General features: G+C 33.2%; 1 protein-coding gene across 2 annotated transcripts in view; it reads right to left on the bottom strand.

Moving 5' to 3' along the window:
- The window catches only part of LOC126735791 (titin-like), a 291,189-nt gene that overhangs the window by 14,283 nt on the left and 260,524 nt on the right, over window positions 1-16,382 (bottom strand). For both annotated transcript variants that reach the window (XM_050439900.1, XM_050439901.1), the window contains 7 exons: window positions 13,911-14,018; window positions 13,714-13,842; window positions 13,351-13,614; window positions 9,528-9,621; window positions 8,321-8,398; window positions 8,061-8,147; window positions 7,057-7,107 (listed from right to left, as the gene is read on the bottom strand). In XM_050439900.1, the coding sequence (XP_050295857.1) occupies window positions 7,057-7,107; window positions 8,061-8,147; window positions 8,321-8,398; window positions 9,528-9,621; window positions 13,351-13,614; window positions 13,714-13,842; window positions 13,911-14,018 (811 nt within the window). The remainder of the gene's footprint in view (window positions 1-7,056; window positions 7,108-8,060; window positions 8,148-8,320; window positions 8,399-9,527; window positions 9,622-13,350; window positions 13,615-13,713; window positions 13,843-13,910; window positions 14,019-16,382) is intronic.

The raw sequence follows: 16,382 nt of genomic DNA, 5'->3' as shown, positions 1-16,382 counted from the left end.
AAGAGCATTTTACATCCATTATTTAAAAATGTTGACTGAAGTAATTCCGGAATTTTGTATCGAAGGAAATGCACACTTCTTGAAGCTATATGGAAAGAATTTGAGGAATCCAAGAGGACTTGAACTTACCTCTAAAGGTACTTTGGCACCAGTAAATTGATTTGATGTTTTAAAAATAATACGTTTACTGAAAAAATCACACGCTTTTGGTTTGGATGCTATTTCCACCAGTATTGTTAAATTTGCATAATAATTAATAGCCGAACCACTGATTTATTTCATATCTCTTGAGTCGGGCCCGAAAATTTTTAAGATAGCACGAGACATTCCCTTAAAAAAGTTGATTGAATGTTGTTTGATAATTTTATTATCGTTCTATTTCTGGCTGTTTTTAAGCAAATATTTTTTTTGTATTCATGTGAGGTTCTTAGATTGTTAACACGGTTTTACTAAGGGTAAAAGGACTGACTCTCAGTAATGCAATTTTTCAAACAATTCTGTACCTAGATTCTAGCAAAAAGTGCTTGGCTTTTTTATGGGTTTTAGAAGGCTTTTGATTAATTAGATCATTCATTCCTGCTTTTGAAATGCAATCATTATGGTCCTTGATGAAAAAATTGGGTGGTGTTTGGTTACAGTCTTAGACCTTAGTAATTGATCTCAGATTAAACTTGTCAGAGATCAGAGATCTATTAGAATCTTTGATGTGTCACCGATGTAATAACTAAATAGTCCGTGCGCCAATCGCCAGTCGTTTTTATTGTCGCATGATATACATGTTTAAATGGAAAAATTTTATATAATTTATCGATGAAATGATTTTAAATATCCGTAAAACCCCATGTTTTACACTATTTTTTATTTTTCTTTCGAAAATGTCAATTTTTAGAAAGAACATAATATCAAAAAATTGACCGCGGACTAAAATCCAATCATCTTACAAAACATTTTAAACACTCCCGAACTCACAGACTTCTTACCTCTTTCTAGCCAGTCTATTAAACAAAGATAAAACACCTGCGTTCTGGCGATTCCAGGCTGTGCAAATGATTGTGTATCTCTCTCTATCCTACTAATTTTGACGATTACGGGGCCGTACTCAGATACATTTCTAAGCTGTTTTTGTATTACTTTTGTCGTGTTTTAAAAGATATTTTTAAGGATGAGTCTATCGCCTTTAAAATAGTTGGGAGGGGGTCATGTGAGATTATTATTTGATGGGTTCTGCTTTTTACATACTGATTTTACGTACTTAAATCGTATCTTTAAATTAAATATTTTCTTGCTATCAACTATCCTTAATTTTCTAACTTTATAAAGCTAAACTCAAAATTCCCGAATAATAAAATTTTAAATACAAATAAATTTTAAGGCCGGACCTGTGCAACTTTTCACGCTTGAGTGGCTGGGACTGAGGTCAGACGTCTAACAAAATAGTACGTAGGCGTCTGTAGTTAAATTTTACCAATTAAATGTATAAATTTTAAAAATAAATGTTTAAAACATTTATTATTTAATGAAACGATTAAATATCGCTTAGAATATTACTTTATGACTCTTTCCAAATAAAATTTTGCGATATAAACATGCATGCCATGTGACAATACAAGCAGCACCGGCACACGGACTATTTGCGGCACATCAAAGATTCTAATAGATCTCCGAACTGGACTTTAATATTTACATTTGTAATGATAATTTTGTCAGTGAAGTAATAATAATCTTGCGTGCTATCCTCGTTTTTATCTATCCTGGTTTTTATTAATTTTATACCACGAACATACCATGAACATTTTTTCAGGAGACATTCACGAATATAATACATGATTTAATATATAATAGATAAAATATTATTTCAGTATCACTCTTAATGATTTGAAAACTGTAATTAATGCAAACCTATTTTTCCAATGGTAACAGGCTTTAACCCGTAGCTACTACTGATGGGTCCTGAGGACCCATCCTATTTTTAAATAGGGTATATTTTTTAAGTTTGGCAACATTGGATACTCGCTGTCTCGGTACTCCTCCGCAATACCATACGCTTGATTTCGCCGGCATAGATTCATACTTCAGTATTCGTTCGTGTCGGCGAGGTTCGAAGGTAGTGTTTACTGGCTCCTGAGGACCCATCAGTAGTAAATACACGACAAGTTAATAACTGCTTATTGGTTTGTAAGTATCTATTTCGTTGTTATTTTTTGCAAAGTCTTTATTTATTTTACAAGAATAGGTACTATAGTCGGCGCGCCGAAAAGATGCAGTAATCACGTGAATAGCACGCGACAGTTAAAACGAAATGCGTGTTCGAATACCAGTGAATACTGGAGAATTTTAGAGCAGGAGTTTTGGCGGGCGTATACGGTCTGATTATTTTTTAATTTGTTTGCGTCTCTTTTGTAAGTTTATAATCTGTTTATCTTTTGTGTGTATTAGTTTGTTTATTTGTTTTGAAAAATGGGTGACGTACCAATGGGCCATCTTTTGAATTCACCCCCTAAAAAACGAGCTTGTAAGAAACATTTTACGGTTTCTGAAAAGGAGGCAATTATAAATATGTATAAAGTATGTGAAGTAAATAATCCAGATTACAGCAAGATACAAAAAGTATCTTTTACAGCTGATGCAGCAGGTATGATATAATAAAATAGTATTTACTTACCTACATATCGACGCTCGCAAATAAGAAGATCGTATCTCGAAAAAGCCCGTTTTGAGAAAAATGGGTTTAAAGTTTCAGATTTTGTTTATGATTTGTAAAGCAACCACTACGGATTAGGCATTAAAATTTTACAACGGTGTAAATATGTTATTTAGGCACCTTTTCAAAGAAAACCATATTTTTATTTTTAATTTTTTTACACGAAAGAAAATAAAATTTCATACTAGAAAGTAGTCTTAACTCAATTTCGTCAAGAATCGAGTTACGATCTTACTTATTTGCGAGCGTCGATATAAAAAACCTGTAAGTTGATTTTAGCTTAACTAAGCTAAAATAAACTAAGGTATATTCTACACACATTGGGCAAACGAACATTGAAAACAGCATTCTAATTTAGCTCACGGTGTAGAAAATATTAAAAGTCAAAAATAGTCCAAAAATAGTGCAATGTTTTTATATTGTAAATACACTCACAAAAGTAAATGGTTTTATGCCGTTTGAAAAAATAAATAAATTAAATTAATTACAAAATAAAAAATGTAATGTAATTTCATCAGGTGTTTTCAAAAGGAGTATCTATAATATAGTCAAAAGTTATGAAAATACTCATACCTTTCAACCACTAACAAAGTATCATAGGGTGAGAGCTATTTTGGAGAACATTGATGAGCAAACAAAAAATGCTATCCGTAGAATAATCGATTCGTTTTTCCTAAAAAATGAGCCTCCAACTGTCAAAAAGATTTTATTAGAACTTGAGAAAAATTAAGAAATTCCGAATTTTAAGGAAACAACTTTTCGATAGTTACTCAGGGAAATTGGTTTTCGGTAAGTGGCAGATTGCCATATAATAAAGATTTAAAACAATTTGAGTAAAAAAAACACAGTCGTTCGTTACAGCTTTGTAAAGAGTCGAAATAGTCGAAAAGTCGAAATAGTATGCTTAAAGAAATGAATGAAATAATATGCTGGAGGCGACGTTATTTACGATCCATAAGAAAGGCTCGACAAGAAAATATAAACATTTATTATTTAGATGAAACATGGGTGAACGCGGGTCACACGGTTTCCAAAGTATGGACAGATACAACCGTAACCACTGCTAGAAACGCTTTTATCAATGGATTGTCCACAGGGCTAAAAGCTCCGGCAGGAAAGGGGAAACGGTTGATAGTTCTACATATTGGGTCAGAAGATGGCTTTGTTCAGGGCGGTCAACTAGTTTTTGAATCAAAACAGATGAAAGATTATTACGAGGAGATGAATGCTCAAGTTTTTGAAGAGTGGTTCGAAAAAATTTTACCTAGCATAGAAAATGGTAGTGTTATTCTGTTGGATAACGCATCCTATCATACCCGAAAGCTTGACAAAACCCCGACATCTGCCACAAAGAAAGGGGATATTCAAAACTGGTTAATGACCAAACAAATTCATTATGAACAAGATATGATAAAGGCAAAACTTTTGAAATTAATAAAAGAAAACCGACACGCAGACACATTTGTAGTGGACGAAATGGCTAAAGCTACCGGCCGAACGGTCTTAAGATTGCCACCATATCATTGCGAGTTGAACCCAATCGAACTGATATGGGCGCAGATTAAGGGTGAAGTAGCTCGGAAAAATTTCTTAACTAAACTAAACTAAACTTTTAAATTTGCAGACCTTAAACCACTTTTTGATCAAGCAGTGCAAAATGTCAGTCCACAAAATTGGAAAAATGCTGTTGCTCACATTATCAAAGAAGAAGAACGCATGTGGACTCTGGATGATTTAATGGAAATTCAGATGGAACCACTTATTATAAATGTTGGCGAAGATGACGATACAACTTCTTCAGATTCTGAGAAAGATTAGTTTTTTAGAGGCCTGTGTACTTGAATGTGCTTTTTTTTGAATTATGGAATTTCGATTTATTAAAAATGTTAACGCCCTTTATTTTAGAGAGAAAGCATTTTCAAACCTATGTTGATAATTAGTTTATTTTTTACATATATTTTTGTAAAGAGTCCACCATTAAATTTTTGTGCAACAATAACGAATTACCCTATATCATTTCATTAGAAATATTATGTATTTACTGTAAATAGTTAACAAATTATCAAGGTATATGGGTGGGCGTAAATCAAAACTCACACAGTGTTTTATAAGAAATTTTTAAAATAAGCCCTTTCAGTGACCTAAATATCCATAATAATAAATTTCTAATAATAAAAAATAAAAATAATACTAATCGATAAAAATACATTTATCGTATAATTATAAAGACGTAAAAACCCGCTCGAAATCTACTCGTCTAATACAACAAAATGGATCGCGCATCGAACACTCGCTGATCACGCGCCAACCACGCGTTTTCCTTGGTGCATCTATTCGGCGCGTCAACTATAGTGGCCATAAGGTATAAGTTAATAGATATAAAATGTGTTTTTTTAATATCTTTCAGTAAATGCAACGCAATGGCGTCCAGTTCTAGGGCATTGCCAGAAGATGCGTTAAGAAATATTTTAGAGTCTGAAGACTTTTGGGAAAGTATGGAAGACTCAAACCAAATGGGCTCGAGCAAGAAAAGTGTATCCGTTGGTGTTCCAAACAGAGAAGCTGTGTTAGAGGAACTAGAAAGATTGACTGAAGAGAGTGACGAGAATGAAGAGAACAATGAAATACTGAGCGACCACAATTCCGAAACAGAGCAAGAAAACTCCGATTCGAAGAAGAAGAGTTGCCCATCAGGAACAGTTGGTATGGGAAAGACAATACCAAATGGTCAAAAACAGCAGGTATTAGAGGTAGGACCCCTGCTCATAATTTGGTTACTATCTTGCCTGGCCTTATTGGCCCTGCTCGTAATAATCCTCCACGTGAACCTGTAGATGCTTGGAGTCTACTAATTTCTAATGAGATGATACAAAAGTTAGTTGATTTTACCAATTTGAAGATAACCTCCACTAAAGAAAACTATAAAAAGTCTAAAAGGTTTGCTCAGTCACAAACTAAATCTTGGCCTTCGTTTACTGAAAATACTAACATATGTGAAATCAAGGCGTTTTTTGGGTTGTTGTATCTTCAGTCCATCTTTTAATCTAATCATGAAGACGTCCGTTCTATGTGGGCAACAGATGGGACAGGAAGACCTATTTTTCGTGCTACTACGAGTCTGGCCAGATTTTCGTTTTTATTGAGCTGTCTCAGATTTGACAATGTAGAAACCCGAAAAGAAAAAGTGAAAACTGATAAGTTGGCCGCTGTGTCGGAATTATTTGATGAGCTTGTACCGTTTCGAGGAAGGTATGGATTTCGGATGTATATTCCGAATAAATCTGGAATTAAAGTGCAGGTTTTGGCTGACACTAAAACGTATTATCTCGTAGATGCAGAAATTTATGCCGATTCCGAAATAAAAGTTGATGGTGCAAAAAAGCCTACATTATCAAATCCAACAAGAGTGGTTCTTCGGCTTGTGGAGTGTGTTAAAGGCACCAACAGGAACATCACCGGGGACAACTGGTACAGTTCAGTGGAACTCGTCGACGAACTCAAGAAAAACAGTTTGACGTACGTGGGAACCTTATGAAAAAATAAAAAATCTGTACCACCCGAATTTTTACCGAACCGAAAACGTGCAATTCATTCATCAACGTTTGGATTTACTTCTTCAACCACTATAGTGAGCTATGTGCCAAAAAAAAGTAAAAGCGTTATATTACTTTCTAGCATGCATCATGACAATTCTGTCAACGAAACAACCAAAAAGCCGGAGATAATTCATTTTTATAATGAAACAAAATCTGGAGTTGACGCATTAGATGCGAAATGTGTGTTATATTCAGTATCCAGAAGAACTAACGCGACTCATCGGAACTTATCAAACACTTTACTGAGAATAGATGTATTTTTCTTCAGTTCAGAGAATTTGGCCCCGGCACCAAATGCAGCGGGAGTAAGCATTCGGACGTTGTGATTGGCTAGTTCGGTGACAAAGCGGGAGAAATTTACGCGATATTATTTAATTTGAGAGATATTGATCAACGATGAGAGAGAACACAGGGTTCGCATTCTCCACTATTTTTTTGCCCAACAGCGGCGTACTATTATTTTTAAACGGTTTTTGAATTTGTGTTTTGTTGAAATATAACTTTACTAAAATAAATACAGTCCACTCATACAATAAATTGTGTGCTTAATTAAACAATTGGCCCAGGTCCTAAGGACCCATCAGTAGTACATATGTAATAAAAATGTGTCGGTAGTAGTTTAGGGTTAAAAAAAAAATATTACTCAAAATATCTTTTATAACTTATATCTCATAAATTATTGCAAACTTTACAAATGATATAAAAACAAAATGCTGTATATTGTAGGAAAAAAAAATATGCGCTAATATAAATACTTACTTTTTTTTGGAGGGGTAAAGTAAAATAAACCGGGTGGAGGCGATTCTTCCCCTAAAATATAAAATACATATATTAAATTAATAAAAAAATTAAATCAAAACTTAATAATCTAATTTAGCTACCAGGTAAAATATTAAAAAATTAATGCTATTATTCAGATTTTATCAAAATACATCACAAAATCTTAAAGCCTTACGTCAAGACCTAACAAGGGAGATCCGGGCTATCCCCCGTTGAATAGTCGCAAGGACTATTCAACGTGCGATCCATAAAATTCACAGACTGACACGAAAATGTATCCAAGCAGACGGATTACTTTTTGAATATTTGCTTCAATTGTGTTATTTTTAACCCTCTTTTGATGTTAGTGTTTAAGCTTTTTTTATTAATACGTAATTATAAAAAAAGGTGTTTGTTTGTGATCCCATTAAAAATATATTTCTTGTCTTTCTCTTTAACACGACTCCTTATAGTAATATCCATTAATATAACATTTTTGAATAAGTGCGATACATCGTTGGTTTAGGAACATAAGGGGCTCTTAAAATCCATAATAAAAAATCCAGGACCGTATTTGGAAAAACAAACTTGATGATGACAGTTCAAATACGAAACGTCGGTTTCAAAATCTGGCGGCACCATTTTGTAAAATAGAGAAAATAGCAATAAGAATAAGTAATTTATTGTGTTAAATCTATTCAAATAGTCGTAAAAATATAAAAATAAAATTGCAAATATTCGGTTTTTTCCAAATATCTTCGGAAGTATTCGGAATTTTTAAAATTTCAAAAGAGCGTTTTAATGAGCATCAAATTGCGCAACTTTGCCTCAATTTAACCGCTAAAACGCTAGCAATTACTAAGGGCTTTTATTCTTATAATGTTTAGGCAATTAGACTTTCTTAAAGCTTTTGCTTTTGGTAATCAGTAATTGCTTTTAAAATTTGTTATGCTTAATATTTATTGATAATCAATGTTCTAAAATGTCTTAAAATGCTGACTTACCTAGAGGACTATAATCTAATCCTTGCCATGGTAAACGTGGTGGTGATTCCATATTTTCAAGAACGTCGTACCATCCTTGCTCCTGATCTGAAAAATTAAGTGCAGAAGAGAAATATAATTAAAAACTTATACTTTTAGAAATATATTAATTTTAAAAGTAAAACGACTATAAAAGACTACTTGCTTACATTCCTATGCAAAATTTGATTATGATACACTTTTTTTTTGTTATTAATACATAGAAAAAATAAACACATTACCCAACATATTCAAATTTTCGTAAGCTGCTTCTACTTGTCTGTCGATATCGTCTGGCGAGCATACCCCACATGGACCTCCTGAAAATTATAACAAATTCGTATAAAATAAAATGATTATGCAATTTAAAATTTTTATCAGAGTAGTTCGAATTGATTGTAAAGTATACTGAAATTTGGATAACTCGGAAATAATTTGTTAGCAAGGTCAGTTTTATTTTATAAGACTTAGTGATGCCTAGCCATTTCAAGATATTGAAAAATACAATTTTTAAATTTATTATTAATAAATTTGAATAAATAAACCAAAACAACAGTTTGATATAAATTCTAATTATCAAGTAAATTTCTATTTACTGCAACAAGTAAAATTCTATAGTTTGAGGCAATTTGCGTTATAATTTCGTTAGTATTTATTAATCGCGTTATATTTTCGTTATAATTAGTTCATGTTGACGAATGATTCTCCGGTGACGTTTCGCGAGGCGCGAAACGTCAGGCTCAACGAGAGGCTCCCACCTCATCAGCTCCTTGGCCGAAGAAGCATAAAGTTCTAGATCATCCATATATAGTAACTTAACATATACAGGGTGTTACAAAATGCGATGCAAATATTTTAAGAGCGTATTGTTGAAGTTTAAATAAGCCTTTTTTTTCCTATAAACATGTGTCATAATCAGGTTAGCCACAGTTCCACCTTGCCGCCGGACTAAAGGATATGAGATTCTGGGAGGTCATATATGCAACCTCAGGATGTGCCATTGAGTGCCATTGAGCAATCACACAAGTTATGTATCCTCTCCGCCTTGCACTAGCTTCGTCGTGAATTGCCCATTAACTCCGAATATACAAGGTTGTTCTTTATATTTGAACAGAGCCTAGATCAGTTATTATACGGAATTAAAAAAAACTTAAAAAATAAAAGTTGTAGAGTTTACCTTAAATCGCCAGCTAAAATATGAAACAGGGGTATCGCAAAGTTAATAAAAAATACAAAGTTTTTATTTTTTAATGGAACGCCTTGTACCTATATTTGTGTATTAAATGAAAGGCCTTTTTCCTCTGATTTCAAAAATATATGCTATGTTACTATATGGTTTACTTTTATTGAAATATTTACATTATTTAGAAAAAAAAATCTTAATTGCTCTGAAACGTATTTTAAATAATGAAAAAAAGGCTTTAGCTTTAAATAATAAAAAATTATTACCTGCCGCTTCTCCAGGACTCGAGACAGAAAGCATAGGAGGAGGTCCTGGTGGAGTCCTACTTGGTGAAGCTTCTCTTCCAATTGGAGATGCAGGCTTAAATTAATAAATAAATTTCATTAGCACACTTAAAATATAAGTCATATAAAATATTAAGGGCTCTTATACACATCATAATTGCCAGCATGATAGTTTTTGAGGATCATTTAGATTTTTATGACACCTCCAACGTTGTTTTCAGAATAATCTTTAGAAGCAAATATGTACGTTACCAAAAGGAATAGGTATACATTATACATATATTCTACAACGAGACAAAACAGCATAAATCACTAGTATTAAGCTATTAATATATCAACATTATTAACCGAAACACTTATTCAATTCTGTAAAATTTCAATTCTTGAAAAATATTACAAATAGTGAAGCTGCACAAATAACGGGGACTTTGCGGATGCTCAGTTTCCATGTATTTAGTTTAAAAGCAATTTTCACTGTATAACTTTTTTTTTAACTTTAAGGGCAAGGTTGGAAGATATAGATTAGTAACGATCAATGCTGCATGGATTTTTTATAACTTCAACTTCTAGATTGATTGTACTAGACGCACCTTACTTATTACATTTAAGGAAAAATTCAATTAAAAGTTTGCACTTAATCTAAGATATTTGATCATAAAGTTGAAAATTTTCTTAATCCTAGTCGATCAGTCCAAAACAAGAAAACCTTTCCAGATTAGATCATGTTTGTCTCATAGTTGGATGAGAGTCTCACACGCCGATTTCTCTTTATATGAGTGATTGTAATTGTTGCTAATATACTTTGTAAAAAGAGGGAAACACTGATTTTATATTAAATGATGTATTATCAATGCACGATACACGTATAAAGTCGTAGTTACACTATATTTTCAATGCTAGGTGTATATTCTTAAAGTTCGTAAGTTGTGCGTTTCTTGGGGCAATATGTGAAAAGAGTTTTTTATGACGGTTGGGGGATTAAGAGAGAGCATAGACAAATGATTTACACACAAACTATAAAATAATATTAAGGTGTAATAAACATCTAGGCTTATTGAGAATATTTCACTGGGGAAAAGCCCGGCAGATTATCAAAAGTGGAATGCAATAATCTTAAAACAATTTAAACAAACGAATTGGGAAAAAATCAAAGGTTTACATCAAAATTCGTCATCAAAATTTTTAGGGTTATTTCGTAATATGTGCTGGTTTTAGGTTTGTAATATGGGCTATCCCATTTGTAACATTTCTGTTGTTGCGTTTTATTTTATATTGCCTCGCACAAAACTTATGGTAATCAACAATTTAATCTCCAAAAAACGACATGGTCAGACATGGGATACAGATGAAAAGAACTGTTAAAGCAGTAAGGGAAAAAAGTATGGGCACTTTAAAGGCATCAAAAATCTTTGGTGTTCCAAGGATAATGGTGCAGCAATTAGCTCAAATGGATCATCTTAGTGTAGAGCAGGCTGTTAAAATTAAACTGGGACGTGGGACAATTTTGGGTCCAAAAATGGTGAAAATGTTGGTTAGCTACAGCCTTGAAATGGAAGCTAAGTTTTACGGCTTAACCAGCAAAGATATAAAGCTCATGTCATTTTAGTTAGCAGAGTAAAACCTTATAAGCCATGGTTTTAAAATCATACAAAGAGCAGGAAGAGGTTGGTTAGAATTTTTTTTTTTAAAGCATCAGAATTTCCGGTCGGTTAGAAATCTTTTACTCATGCCAAGCAAAAGAGAGAGCGTTATTAATTTTTTTTACGTTTCTGCAAAATGCATACGAAATGTATAACGTCCCTGCTAACCGTGTACGAAATGTAGGTGAAACTGGATTGACTTTTGAGCAAAATAAGGTAGTTGTTTTAGATCGTAAGGGTAAAAAACAAATTGCATCTTTAACGTCACTAAAAAGAAGTCGTTTAATAACTTTGATAGTTTGCATTACTGCAGCGAGAGACTCCGCACCACTAATGCTTATTTTTCCAAAAAAAAAATATGAATATTCCAGTAATAAGAGGCACCTCTCCAGGCTCAATAGTGGCAGTTCATCTTAGCGGATGGCTTCAGACTACATTCAATTGGTAGTTTAGACATTCCATCGATACAGCAACAACTTCAAACCTCTTACAAAATTCAACCTTTTACAACAAAACATTCATGGGTGCGTCAAAAAGTTACTATAGTGAGAAGAGAAGATAATGGATTCATCTCAATCACCGTCCGTTCTTCAAATATGACATTGGTGAACTTTTTGGAAATGCCTGAAACTTAAACTCAATTAAACATAATATATTATCAAAAGCTGATTTTCTTGCTGCCGAAATAAAAACAGAAAAAGAGCCCTCTATCGCTGAGAGTGAATTTTAGATAACGTCACGAATAACTTTTATAGTTCGGTTCCAAAAAGAACAACAACACCATCAAAGACAGTGTCTCGGTTGAATGTAGAGCCATCTAGCTCAGATCACGCGGAGCTTGGTTCATTTGGAATGCAAAAGCAATTCTTCCAAAAAAAAAGAACAATCCGGAACCTGGTCTATCTGGAATGCAAAAATGTCAATGTATAATATTTCACCAATTCCAATATCTCAAAAGAAAACAACTAATAGGGGTAGAAAAGCGTCGCAAGCAGCATTTATTACCTCGTCGCCTTATAAAAATGAATTAGTGCTAAGCACTGCGAATAGAAGCAATGATTGTTGTGTTAAATCTGCTAAAAAAAATGATTTTTTCTCAATCTACCAAAAAGACCTCGCTTTTTAATAAATTAAATAACCACAAGCATAGGGTTAGTTAAGGCTTCCTTTAATGGCGATAAACCAAATAATACCATACTCTAATAAATAAATAATACCAAAAATACAAAATAGCAGCCCATAATTGTACCTTCTCCTCCAACTTTTACCTTCTTTTTCACTAGAAGACTAATAAATTTAAAGGAATAGTTTGAATAGACATCGCTGTTTAAAATTAGTTTCAGCTTCTTGTTGGGCAACTATATTTATAAACTCTTTGCGAGACCACCGCATTTTCAATTGACTTTAAAATTTTTTAAGTAGTACCAAACCTGATAATAGCATCCGTTCTATTTTGACCCAAGAAAAATTATACATCTAAGAGCCTCTACACTACATATTTTCCAAGGAGACTGCTCTCCGCTCTTCCTAAATCAGGTAACGTGTACGCAAATTGAACGATAACTTTGTTCGCAGAGTAGCCACTTGGACGCTGTTGGTCAGAAGTGTACCTCACACTGATTGGTCACTCTTGTATCCGTTTAAACATTTATTATTTAAATTGATCTTATTTCAATGACTAATCTTAATTCTAATTTATCAAGATTACTTAAAGCTATGGGGAAATGATGCTGTTCTGTGTCGGCTATGCAATTCTCTAGAGCTTCGGTTACATTTCTCGACGACGATCAAAAATAACAATATTAACTTTCATTATCATTACAATAATTTGTACATTTTTCCCCGGCATCACTTTACTTTTTTTTAATGCAATAAAAAATCTTTGGAATAAACACATTGCCAAATTTTATATTTACCATTATTTACAACTGCCTAATTATCATTAGGCGTGTATAACAATAACAATGTGAAATAGTGGGTTCAGCCAATCAGAGTGAGAGATACACTGCTGACCAACAGCGCCGATGTGGCAACTTTCTGAAACTAGTTCCGTTCATTTTCGGGTACACAAAAAGACTCGTTAGCATCCAGATCAGTTTTCTTACCTCTAGTCTCCTTGATATTTTCTTATTTCGACTCTGCCAAGCTTAATACTTAAAACTTACCCGCTTAAATTCTTGCTCTTTTCTTTCCGCCTCCATGATCATTTCTTCTACAGCTGCACGTCTCTGAATTTCTTCAAACTTCATTTGCTGCTGTCTTCTCTTAGACACTTTACGACGACCCTCCTCTTCAGCAATTTGCTGCTCCAACTGTTCGAATTCCCATTGAGTAGGCGACATAGCCAGTCTCCTATCTGACTCTTCAGCCATTAATTCGATTTCAGTTTGGCGCCGTCGTTCGTCAAAATCTCTTTCGCGTTGTGTACGCTAAATTAGAGTATTAAATTGTTTAACTTATACGTTTTTAGTTAGATAATTAACAACATTTTTACAGAGGTTGCAATACCGCTAAATTTTATAAATTACCCTATCACGTGCTCTGCATTTAGTTTCGATTTCTCTTTCCATTCTTTCAAATTCGTCTAAATCTGGAGACCACCAACTAGGGGGAGCGGGAAGTTGAGGTGGAGGAGTTCGAGGAGATGGTGGTGAATCCTAAAGTAAAAATTATTAATATATAGGTACTTATTGATAGCAATAATCAATTTGACATAGACATTTACCTCAATATCTGCTTCTGGAATAACATTTCGAGCTCCTCCTCGTCCATACCATCTAGGAATTGGTCTCTTTGGAGTCTCTCCATATCCGCCGAAAAACATTGGTTTAGGCTACAATTAATAGAAATCATAAGAATATAAAAAATATTTAGTGCAAGTTTAATAGTAAAAGGAATAAGTCATTGTTATTCAAATAATTTTTTGCAATAACAAAATTGTATTTTGAAAATGCAGAATCATTGACTTTGAATGTAAAAAAAATAATTTAAGAATTAAGGGTTAATACTTGAATCAACAAGAAAATAAATAACTAAAAAAAGGACGTTAGACTTTAGACAACAGAAAATGTATTCACCATGAAGTATTTCACGCATGTTATAAAAATAGAGATTCGTGTACATATTTTTGTTTGATTTTATGTTTATTTTACTCACGAATTTACATTGCATGTCGTCAAGCAGTATCCCAGTAAGGAAAGTGTTATTTCGTCGTAATTAAGAAAATTTAAATCGGCTGGTTCAACCCTTTCTCTAAAATCTACTAAAGATGGATACACTGTTATAACCAGCAATTTTAGTGACCTGGACACCACTGCAGAAAGCTCAAAATGAAATTCTGTAGATCTTTTGGGTTATGTCTGAACGTTGCTCGCAAATTTATGGCTTATTTTATCTTTAATACAGATCATTACAACACCATGTTCGTGTAGGCCTCACAAGTTCCAAGTCACTTGGTGTGATCAATTTGAAAAGTCCTTGCCTCTTCTTCTCTAAGCCAATGCTCGCTACAGCACAGAACATCATGATTTTTCATAACCTAATATTTTAGTTCGGATTAATTGTATGTTATAATGCAGTATAGATAGTGATTTAAAGTTTTCTGAATTCCTAGTTTTATTTAGCGAACATTTTCCGTATAAGTTTTTTGCTTTTGATAATCATAGCGTTTGACGCTGACATTTTTTGGTCCAAAAGATGAATCGTACGATTCCTCATTTTTTTCATACACAGTATACACACTGAAACATTTGTTTTTATTTTCCTCGGTTGATAATTCCGTAATTTGAACTTCTAACAATTTATATGCAGGTTTATCTTTAATGTAATTTTGGATAGTTTCACTGTTAACTGTTCTTTGCAACCGATAAAGGTAAAGCCACATTTTTGTAGGGACTCCTGCCAAGAATTCATTTTCACCTTTAGCAGTGCCTATATTCCGAGGCTATCGAGAAATATATTGAGATATTTTAAAGGCATTCAATAGGGTCTGGAATGAAAACCTCTTAAAAATTAACTCTTATCGCTTGGCTTGGAAGCTTCCTTGAGAACTGATCCATGCCATTAATGAATACAGGTTGTTTACTAAATCTGCGGAAAACATTTAAGGCATTAATCCTTGGACTATTCGAAAGTACGAGGCAAAAAGTCCAATTTTGGTTTAACTCAAACTTAAACTCAAAAATGCTTTATTGTCAATATAAACATAGAAGTTGTAGACAAAGACAATAGACTGTACATTAAAGGAATAAAAACGAGAAACTAGTTTAAAATAAAATAAAATTATATAAAACTTTGAAAAATACTTAAATGCTAATCATTAAAAAATTCACCTAAACTATAGTACGCTTTACTAGCAAAAAATATTTTCGTCCTTGTATGTAGGCTTTTTTCAGTCTTAAGTTGTCTTATTTCTAGTGGAAGTTTATTAAACAGCTTTCTACCTCTATATATGATAGAGCTACGGACAAGTTCATAATGAGGAATGGGTAGCCTCAACAAATAATTTTGTCGCGTATTATAGTGGCTTCCTAAGTAGAGTTCCTGTTTATATTTTCTAAAAACTAAGCAAACTATTTCCAAAATAAAAATACAACACAGGGTTAAAATATTATGACTTACAAAAAGCGGACATGAGTCACGAGGCTTGGCCCTACATAGATATCTAATGACCCTTTTCTGGAGTACAAACACTGAACTAAAAAGTGAGTTTGAACATGAACCCCAAAAGCAAATTCCATATCGAAGGTGCGACTCGATAATCGCAAAGTATGCAGATCTGGCGATGGAGTACTACAGAGATTCTACATACATTCACAATATGGTCTTCAAATTTAAGGAACTTGTCTATGGAAAGACCCAAAAACTTACGCGAACTTAAACTTACAAAAACGTAGCCGAAATAAAAGTATAGCGTACTACACTGAACCTACCAAGTAATACAAAAATCTAACAATTCCGTTAGTATCTTTCAAAAACATTTCGACTAACATAGCCGAAAAAACTTGAGTTTGTCAATCAGTGTCAACATTTTAGAAAAATGTAGACGTGTATTTTTGTGTTTAGTACTTAAAATCTTGTTTATGGAGTCCATTTATGGATACAGATTTGCTGATGGCAATTTATTAGAAGCTAGTCGATTGTACCGTAAATGATTTTTTATCGTAATGTGTCTAATAAAAGACCCTTTCAAATTATA

The sequence above is a fragment of the Anthonomus grandis genome, chromosome 4, assembly GCF_022605725.1.
Source record: "Anthonomus grandis grandis chromosome 4, icAntGran1.3, whole genome shotgun sequence".
NCBI classification, from domain to species: Eukaryota; Metazoa; Arthropoda; class Insecta; order Coleoptera; family Curculionidae; genus Anthonomus; species Anthonomus grandis.
The sequence above is the reverse complement of the archived record's forward strand: the minus strand, read 5'-3'. Positions and strand labels throughout refer to the sequence as shown.